We start from the raw sequence: 10,299 nt of genomic DNA on the forward strand, positions 1-10,299 counted from the left end.
TACATTTGAAGTCAAAATTATTAGCACTCCTGTGATTTTTTTTTTATTTTTATTTGCTTAACTTTTTATTAATTTATGTGTTTTTCTTTTGCTTATCCGCTGTGTAAAACATATGATGAAATAGTTAGCAGTTCATTTCATTGTGGCAACCTCTGAAATAGAGACTAAGCCAAAGGAAAATAAATGAAAGAGGACAGATTTTTTTAGATGATTCTTATAGTATTTTTTTCCTGTAGAAAGTCTTATTTGTTTTACTATGGCTGGAATAAAAGCAGTTTTATTTTTTAAGCCATTTTAAGGTCAATATTATTAGCCCCCATAAGCAATATTTGTGTTGGATAGTCTACAGGACAAACCACTGTTATATAATGACTTGCCTATTTACCCTAACTTTACCCTAATTACCCTGGTTAATCCTTTAAATGTCACTTTAAGCTGTATAAAAGTGTCTTGAAGAATAGTCAAATATTATTTACTGTCATCATGGCAAAGAGAAAATAAATCAGTTATTAGAAATGAGTTATTAAAACTATAATGATTAGAAATGTGTTGAAATAAACTTCTTTCTGTTAAACAGAAATTGCGGGGGAAATATATAGGAGGGCTATTATTATTATTAATATTATTATTATTACTTTCCCAATTTCCCAAGGTAATTTAAAAAATCAATAATAGCTGCAAATTACAAGTGTTTGCTTGTCTGGTCATTATGTGCAAATATATCAGAAAAAAAAAAATTTGGACAGACAAAGTACAAAACGGGGGCTTTCACAGTCATAAACAAAATACTTGATATCCTGAAAGATGGATGAGAGCTGATATAGAAGAATCACACATTGTGAGATATATTACAGTAGACTCGACTCTCGACCACATTCAAATAAACACACTTTATAAAAAATACAGAACCAATGATCAACAGTGAAAAAAATATGCAAATACACCAGAATGAGGAAGAAAATGAAAGGTAATAAACAAATTATGCAAAGTGTTGAATGACGGATGAGAGCAGATCTAAAATAATCACACAGTCTGAAACTGCAGACAGAAACATCAGACTGAGGACAGAAAAACACCAGCTCTGAAGTAAGAACACACACATATATTTATATATATTCCACTTTAAATATTCTTCATTATTGTGTACTCTGCATTTATCTTTCTCTTTTAACTGTTGCAATGTTTTACTTCAAATTTAATCTGATAGTTTGCATGTTTATCAATGTGTTTCTTTCTCAGAAATGGCTCAATCTCTATATTTCCCTCTTCTCTTCATTGGTGAGTGTGTTTGTAGTTTTCTTTATGGTTTATAGTTTCATTAGGTTTGACTCTGTTCTGAAAAGCATTAAAGCAAAGTGTCTCTTTCACAGCTCTCTGCTCCATATCTGAATGTGTTCAGCGTCAGTATTACTTTATAAATGAGGGGAAATACTGGATTGAAGCTCAGAGATACTGCAGAGAGAAATACACAGATCTGGCCACTGTTGACAACATGAACGACATGATTGAGTTGAACAAGAGTGTGGAAGTGAATTATGAAGCTGTCTGGATTGGTCTGCAGGGTACAAATGTTAGTAATTGGCATTGGTCTTCAGGTGATCCTGTGCTGTTTCTGAACTGGGCATCTGGACAACCATACAGCGGTGACAATTGTACTGTTATAAAAAATGGACAGTGGTCTGTTGGGGCATGTACTGCCACTTGGACTTTCATCTGCTACAACAGTGAGTATAAATATTTATAATAAACTTTAATTTAATAAAAGATTATTTAAACAGAATAAATGTAACAAAAAAATCTCAAAAAAAAAAAAAAGTCAAATCTGCTGTGTTGTTGTGGCAGGTATTTTTGACATATACTATTAATTAAACAGAAAAAGAGATAGTGAATTGTGATTTAGTTTAAAGACTAAAAATAGTAACTATTGTAACATTGATAAACAGTTGTTTTTAGCACCTTACCACTGCTTCTGTTCACATACAAAGCAGAATAAGAATAAACTGATAAAAATAAATTGATTTTCTTAAAGTGAGCACAGGACTGGTGTTTGTCAATATGAACATGACCTGGAGAGACGCTCAGAGTTACTGCAGACAGAATCACATTGATCTGGTCAGTGTGAGGAACCAGAATGAGAATCAACAGCTGGAGAAGTTCATTAATGACAGTCAAACATTTGGATCTTCAGTCTGGATTGGTCTGTTCAGAGACTCATGGCAGTGGTCAGATCAGAGCAACTCCTCATTCAGATACTGGAGAACTGGTGAACCTAGAAGTCAAACTAACAATCACCGTGCAGCAGTTGAACAGACCAGTCAGGGACAATGGAGTATATACATGTACAATATAGAAAAGAACCGGCTTCCGTTTGTGTGTCATGAAGGTGAGCAGATCCTCCAAACACACTCAATCCATCATCAGCTCCAGATCTCTTAAAGTTGACTCTACATGTCTGACATGACAAATTCCTCCACAGTGTTTGTTCTGCATGTTGTTGTTGATCAGTCTCTCTCTAGTTTCTGCTTTGTTTTGTGTCCAGATAAACTGATTGTGATCCAGCAGAATCTGTCGTGGTCTGAAGCTCTGAGATACTGCAGACAGAATCATGTGGATCTGGTCTCGGTTCAGTCAGAGGAGATGCAGTATAAGGTGATGAACGTGGTTAAACTGGCGTCTACTGAGGCGGTGTGGTTGGGTTTACGTCACTCCTGCGCTTTGGGCATCTGGTTCTGGGTGTGTGGAGAGACCGTGTGCTATCAGAACTGGGCTCCAGGGAACGGCACATCAGAGGAGGACTGTGAGCCCACAGTGAGATCTGGATCAGTTCAGTCTGGAGGAGATCAGACCTGGATCAGCCGTCCTGAAACTCACAAACTCAACTTCATCTGCAGAAACTACTGAGAGTGAAGAAGTAAGATGAGGAATGTGTTCATTTATCACTGAAGTAATCATTTTACATTTAATCTTCAACATCAGCAGGCATTAATGCATTATTATAGTGATGAGCATATCTGAAGAGCAGCTGTGTGTGGATCTGAAATCTTTCTGAAACTACACTGTTAAAGCTGGGTTATGTCAACTTAAATTGGGTAAAATATAGAGAAACCCAAATGTTGGTTCTATAAATTAATCTGACAGTCATGAGATTTTACTGAGTGAAGCTTTGATATTTCATACATTATGCAGAATTAATATAAATTTCAGTGCTTCATCACTTCTGAGTGAAGCTTCTGTGAACCTGTGTCCGTATAAGCGATAGTTTTTTTACAATCATCAGTTTTATACATTTATACATGATCTATCTTATTTTCTTGTGTTTTGTTTAACTCTGTATGATGGTTATGGCCTTGATGGGTAATTATTTTTCACCTATAGAGTTGTCTTTATTATTTCTATCATGTCTTTATATTAAAATGAATCACTGAACATTATGTACCTCAGTGAAATTCAGTAATAGTTGTTCTTTAAAAATAAAGTTGTTATTAAACTATTTACAATCATTTTGTGTTGAAATGTTTCACCAACACCAGCTGAAATAAACATGTCAAACCAGTAATTTTACTTCTTTAGTGTTATCTAATCTTAATCTTATCTTATCGACATGCACAAACATTTCTACATTTATTATTGAAAATATTCCAACAATAACAAACAGTAAATTTACATTTTAACACATTTCAGACGGCCTTTTATAAAAAGATAGTTTTGTCATTTACTTTTTGAACATTTTTGCACCAAATGAATGACATTGAATTAAATTTAATCAGAGCAATAACAATATCTGACTCTAGTTAGAATAATAACTCACTGTTCATCAGTTTTACGTCAGATACACTATCTATGTAAATATTGTCCATCCAGAATGTCAAAGCCTGCTGTGTACTTAAGCAAATGAATAATGAGAATGTGCACATATACAAATGTATTCATGCTTTATAAACAAACAAACAAAAATATCAGGAGTAAACATCAGAAATATGAAATAAAACAAAAATAAAACATTAGAAAAATGATTGATACCTGCTCATACAGAACAACCAGTGTCCTGCAGAGTTCACACACTTAAACACACCTTGAGCAGGTAATCCAGGCAGCGGGTTTGGGGACATACTCAGATAGGTTTAAGGACATGTTTTAGCGAAAAACCTGCAGCTTTCAGCTCCAAAAACAGAGGGAACTGAATTTTAAACATGCGTGTTTCATAGATTATTTATAAATATATAGTATACTTAATGCATAGTGTTCTAAATGAACTGCCATTATAAGATGAATGTTTATTTGCACTGTTGTTTATTACAATATTTCTTATGTAACCGGATGGATCTGCATTATTTTAGTTTTTTTTTATATAGCAGGATGCTTTGAATAAAATCTATAGTTTATGTATTTTTATTATAAAAATATATATCACCTTATAAAAATATAATTTTCGTTATAAAAAATTAAGATTAAAGTTGGTGCAAATATCCTAGTGATCAGATCGCTGACATACAGCACTGAGGTGTTCATGGTGACCTGAGTTTATTACTGGCTCAAGATCCTATGCTGATCCTTTCCCTCTCTCTGCTTCCCACATTTTCCTGTCTGTAATATAAACTAACCTTTTCATTTAAGGTGAAAACGCAGAAAAAAAAAAAAAATCTGAAAAAATAACTACTATTAATATTAAGGGCCCTATCATACACTCAGCCCAGTGTGGCACAAGGCGTGACGCAGTAGTCTTTTGCTAGTTTCAGCTTGGCGCAAGAGTTGTTTTGAGGCGTTGCGCTACGCTGTTTAAATAGCAAATGCATTAGCGCTCATTTGTGCGCCCATAGGCGTTCTGTTCTAAAAAGGGAGGCGTTCTGAGGCGGACCGCTGGCGCGCTGCTATTTTGAGAAACTAAAATAGATTTTTCATTAGACCAAAACTAACCCGGTCTAAACTCCAGCGCAGAGTTGCGCCTCACTTACACACTGCTTAATACGCACAAGAGAGCAATAGGCATATATCTTTACATATGAAAAAATGTAAATATTAAGGATATATATAGTATATAATATGAATAGATATAGAATATAAATATAAAGGATTAAAATATTACAAAACATATTATTTTCTAGCCTACATAAATATGAAAAATCACTGCTTTTATGTCTTCTTCATCTCGGGAGGCTTTTTCAGTTCATTCATGACAATTTGCTTTTGTGTAATGTTATTATTATTAGCAGTATTATTTATTATATCCATATTTATATTTGTTTTATTAAAAACAAGCTTAGATTTGCCCACCTGTCAGGTTTTAGACCATATGGGGCACAGCATGTGTTTTAGGATATAACTCAGGTTTTTGAGCACATTTTGCTATTATTATTCATTTATTCGTTTGCTGGAAATTAGAACTGAATTTAGAAACAGTTTTGAAACGAATATTTGCGCTTAACAAACAAAAGTATTTATTTATAGACTAATTGATGTCTGTGCGTAAAGGTTTCCCTATCCAAGAGCGAATGTAAAAGTAGATCCATTATCTCTCATTCTCATGCAGTAGATGCTCTGTTTAACAGTTTTCTGTTAAAAAAAAAAAAAACTGTGAACTGTTTGCTTGTGAAATGCTCATTTTTTCCACTTAGACTTACTTTGCGTCCTGTAAATAGCGAATGCGCTCTTGGCGCGACGCAGCTGACTCTTAAAGGGAATGGGAGATTAGACTCTAATTGGTTTATTCTCAAAAATAACTCATTAAGAAAACAAACTCAACCCTTTTAGACCATGCGCCGCGGCGCAAGGCAGATTTCCCGTCCTTAAATTAGCAAAAACGCGTCCTGACACGCCCTGAAAGCGTTTGTGCCCTGCGTTTTGCACTCTGCGCATGGACCGCCAAAATAGAGCCCTAAATGTTAGAGCTACCAATAGGGGGCGATAAGCATTAGGAATGTAACTCGCCATTGAACAGGAGAATAAGAAAGTAAAGGTGTGGAATGCTGATTGTTGGCATCTGATTTCATGGTGACTCTTGGTTTAGATGTTTTGCTGAGAATGTTGATTGTATTCACGGTTCACAAACTCTGAGTTACTGAACTTACTCCCGAGAGTGCTATTGGTACTGATACAGCTTGATTAAGCAGGTTTTGTTTTAATTAACCGAGTTCAGAGTTTAGCAGAGGGTAAGTTAACTTTGCTTTTTGGAATTTACCCTCAGACTTAACAGACATTTCCAGACAAATGTAATGGAGATGATTAGAGCAGCCCTGTATGAATGCAGAAGAGACACTCGGCTGTCAGGAAAAGGTTTAATGAACAGCAACAGAGAAGGGTGTGTAGAGCTACCAGGGTATTTTGCAACAAACTGGATAGAAGTGAATAAATAAGTTAAATAACATACTTTTTATTAAATAATGTCAATTACCTTTTTATACAAAAATAATTGATCTATTAATATATTTAATGTAATCTGTATTTATTCACATGTTATAGGAAACATTGTTACAGAGCTTGTCAGTGATATTAAAAAAACCCCGATTATCCATTATAAAAGGTTCATACTTTGGTTTTGGGAGTTCCCAGCAACAGGCTGATGTGCATGCCAGATCAGAAAACACTTACTTGTCTTATAATACAACTAAAGCTGAAGTTATTCACACCGAAAATCTGACTTAAAGTTATTTTTTTCTACCAGTAAGTTTTTTTTAACCGGTACTGACACAAACTTCTCCCAAAAGATAATAAGGCGATGCACATCATTGTGAAAAAAAAAAATCTCAGCTTTTATTTACATTTGAACAAAAAGTGTCATGTCCAAGATTATGCATACCCTTCTCAATAATCAATAGCGAAGCCTTTATTGCCTATTACAGCAAACAAATACTTAATATAATTGCTCTTTTAAGTTGGAGGGTCTCTGCCATCGCAGATGCTCTTCTACCACTCTGGGCCACTGCAAAAACTTTAAAGGGCACAAATCTACTTTTCAAGCTGTTTGGACAGACATGTGTGTATATATATATAGTGTATAGACCGTCATATTGGGCTGATATAAACACACACACTCCTTTTTTCAATTTAACAACAATAAAACGGTGGACCAATTGGAGCGGTTTTAAGACTGACCGCAACTTTACGTAGGAGTGCGGTTCCCCTGCCCACCAATATTGATTGACAGCCTCGCGTCACGATCATATCCTCAGTTTCTTGTTGCACGTCCGCCATTTTTAGCGTGTGAGTCAAAGCGGTATCATTAAAGGAACACCCGTGCTCTATTTTTAGATGAAAGTCTCATTGGGCTCAACACAAGATCAATATTCTCCACATTATCGCTGTAATCGGAATTATTGCTTGTACCTTTTGCGTAGCGCGGACCTTGCATTTTAGAGTTCTGGGCATGGGTTTCTGTCGGGGTGCACACAACAGAGCTTCGGGTCAGAGGCTCTGCGTGGCGTGGGTTTCTGTCGGGGTGCACAAGGCGGAGCTTTGGGTCAGTGGTGCGGCTTAAGTTAATTCAGTGTGTGGTTATTAGTCTCAGTGTTCAAGCTCGGCACTTTAACACCGAGACTATACAAAGACACAAATGATTTTGGACTCTCTGCTTGGTCTGTTTCCGACTCGTACATGTACGAATGCTCATCCTAGCATAACTTCTTTCCCTCTGTCTGTCTGTTGCAAACACAGAGCATGGGAGCTCTTGGCTCCGCCCCCTTGTTACGTTGGGCAGGAAGCCGTAACTGTTGAGCTGTGTACTGTGTACTGTGTACTGGAACTGTGTACGCGTCCCCAACTAGACACTTTTAAACACATTATAATTAAAACATCTGAACTGTGTTTTAAACTAAACCTAAACTGGCACACTTAGAAGAACCAGAATACTAATATTAAATCATAAAAAGGGGTAAACTAAGTGCACTTTAATAATTTTGTCTTATAACCATTTCTTCACCACTTTTGCTATGTACTTTGGCACGTTGTCAGTCTAAAATGTCCACTAGTGCTCAAGGCCAAGATTTTCTGCAGACTGTCTGATGTTGTTGTTGAAAATCTTCATGTTTGCTCCTTTTTCATGGTGCCATTTACTGTGATTAGATGACTTTATCCACTGGCTGAAAAACACCCCGTAAAACATTAGACTCCCACCACCATGTTTGACAGTGGGGTTGTTGTTCTTAGTGTTGAAGGCTTCTCCTTTTTTATGCCAAATGAAGGCTACATCATTGTGGCGAAACAATTCAATCATTACAATCTGTGTCTGCCTTGAAATATACAGTTGAAGTCAAAATTATAACCCCTCCTGTGATTTATTTAATTTGTTTATTTTTTATTCATGTATTTGTTTTCATTTTGCTCATCCGCTGTGTAAAACATATGATGAAATAATTAGCAATTCATTCCATTGTGGCAACCTCTGAAATAGAGACTAAGCCAAAGGAAAATAAATAAAAGAGGACAGATTTTTTTTTCAGTGTTTTTTTTTTTTTATAGTATTTTTTCTGCTGTAGAAAGTCTTATTTGTTTTACTTTGTTTGGAATAAAATCAGTTTTTTTTAGCCATTTTAAGATCAATATTAATAACTTGCCTAATTACTCTAACTTTACCCTAATTAACCTAGTGAAGCCTTTAAATGTCACTTTAAAGCTGTATAGAAGTGTCTTGAAGAATATCTAGTCTAATATTATTTACTGTCATCATGGCAAAGATAAAATAAATCAGTTATTAGAAATGAGTTATTAAAACTAGTATGATTAGAAATGTGCTGAAATAAACTTCTTTCTGTTAAACAAATTGCGGGGGAAATATACAGGGGGGCTATTATTATTAATATTATTATTGCTTTCCCTATTTCACAAGGTAATTTAAGTGAAGTTTATTCATAAACTAATTTCGAGAGGAGCACGCGATTATGATTGAACACAGCTGGTTCTGCATTAGCATGCTTGATCCACCAATCAGGCCATTCCTAACCCACTATAAAGAGCCAGGGTTTTTTCACTACAGTGATCTTCGATTTGAAGAATCCCCCCTTCCACCCCTACCTTTTCACCTTTCCCTCCATAGGGCAGCACGGTGGCCCAGTGACTAGCACTGTCGCCTCACAGCAAGAACGTAACCAGTTCTAGTTCCTTAACAGGCCGGTGGTCGTTTCTGTGTGTAGTTTGCATGTTCTTCCCGTGCTTGCGTGGGTTTTTCCCGGGTCCTTCGGTTTCCTCCCACATTCCAAAAACATGCACAACAAGTAAATTGATAAATCTAAATTTTCAATACAGGTAATATAATAATGCAGCATATCTTTTAAAAGCATTCAATTTTTAGTCTTTAGCTAATATCAAGGGGGAGTTGTCGAGATCTACCTGAGCTCGAGGCTCCCCTTTCTTCCTCCAAACGAGAGGGAGCCCACGGCCCATGAACCTTCGAGCTCAGGGCTCTCTCCCGGGACAGCATGCCAAACTTGCTTATAATCAATCATCAGCTAAGTGTGAACTCTTGAAAAAATCATTAATAGCTGCAAATTACAAGTGTATGCTTATCTGGTGTAATACGGGGAGTGACACTGACAACAGAAGTAGGATCCATGTGCAGGTTTTTTCAGTGGTCAGGCAAGCAAAGGTCAACACAGGTGCAAACAGATGTATAGAGGCAGTCCAGAATCGTAGTCAAATAACAGGCGAGAGGTCGTAAGGCAGGGGGCAGACTAAGACAAAAAGGCTAACAAGGCTAAGGTCAAAACAGGCAAACAAGACTAGGAAACGCGTTGTAATGTCACTATATAGATGATCAAGACTCTGCAATGTGAATGAGTGTGTGTGCTGCTTAAATAGTGTGTGTAATCAGTCTTTGACAGTCCTCAGGTGGTGCAAGTGTAATCAGTCTAGATGAGAAAGCATGCGTGTCTGTGAGCGGAGTGCATGTATGAAAATGTAGTCCAGAAATGTCGGATTTGTAGTCCAAGGTCATGTAAGTGAAATCCAGCGATCTTATGAAGTACGATCGCTGGTAATCATGACATCTAGTCAATATGTGCAAATATATTAGAAACATTTTTTGGACAAATTCACAGAACTGAAATACAAACGGGGGCTTTTACAGTCATAAACAAAATACTTGATGTCCTGAAAGATGGATGAGAGCAGATATAGGAGAATCACACATTGTAAGACATATTACAGTAGACTGGACTCTCGGACGCATTCAAATAAACTCACTTCAAAAACATACAGAAGCAATGATCAACAGAGAGGAAAGAAATATGCAAATACACCAGAATGAGGAAGAAAAATTGAGACGTATTTTGTTTAGAGTAATAAACAAATTATGCAAAGTGTTGAATGATA

General features: G+C 36.2%; 1 protein-coding gene across 1 annotated transcript; it reads left to right on the top strand.

Moving 5' to 3' along the window:
* Positions 1-649: 649 nt before the first annotated feature.
* si:dkey-28d5.12 lies at positions 650-3,492 on the top strand. The gene is made up of 5 exons (XM_068222470.2): positions 650-1,086; positions 1,240-1,278; positions 1,371-1,724; positions 2,030-2,383; positions 2,540-3,492. The coding sequence occupies exons 2-5, from the start codon at positions 1,242-1,244 to the stop codon at positions 2,899-2,901; spliced, it is 1,107 nt and encodes a 368-aa protein (XP_068078571.1). The 5' UTR covers positions 650-1,086; positions 1,240-1,241; the 3' UTR covers positions 2,902-3,492.
* The last annotated feature ends 6,807 nt before the right edge of the window (positions 3,493-10,299 follow it).

This window comes from Danio rerio, chromosome 7 (genome assembly GCF_049306965.1).
Source record: "Danio rerio strain Tuebingen ecotype United States chromosome 7, GRCz12tu, whole genome shotgun sequence".
Classification (NCBI taxonomy): Eukaryota; Metazoa; Chordata; class Actinopteri; order Cypriniformes; family Danionidae; genus Danio; species Danio rerio.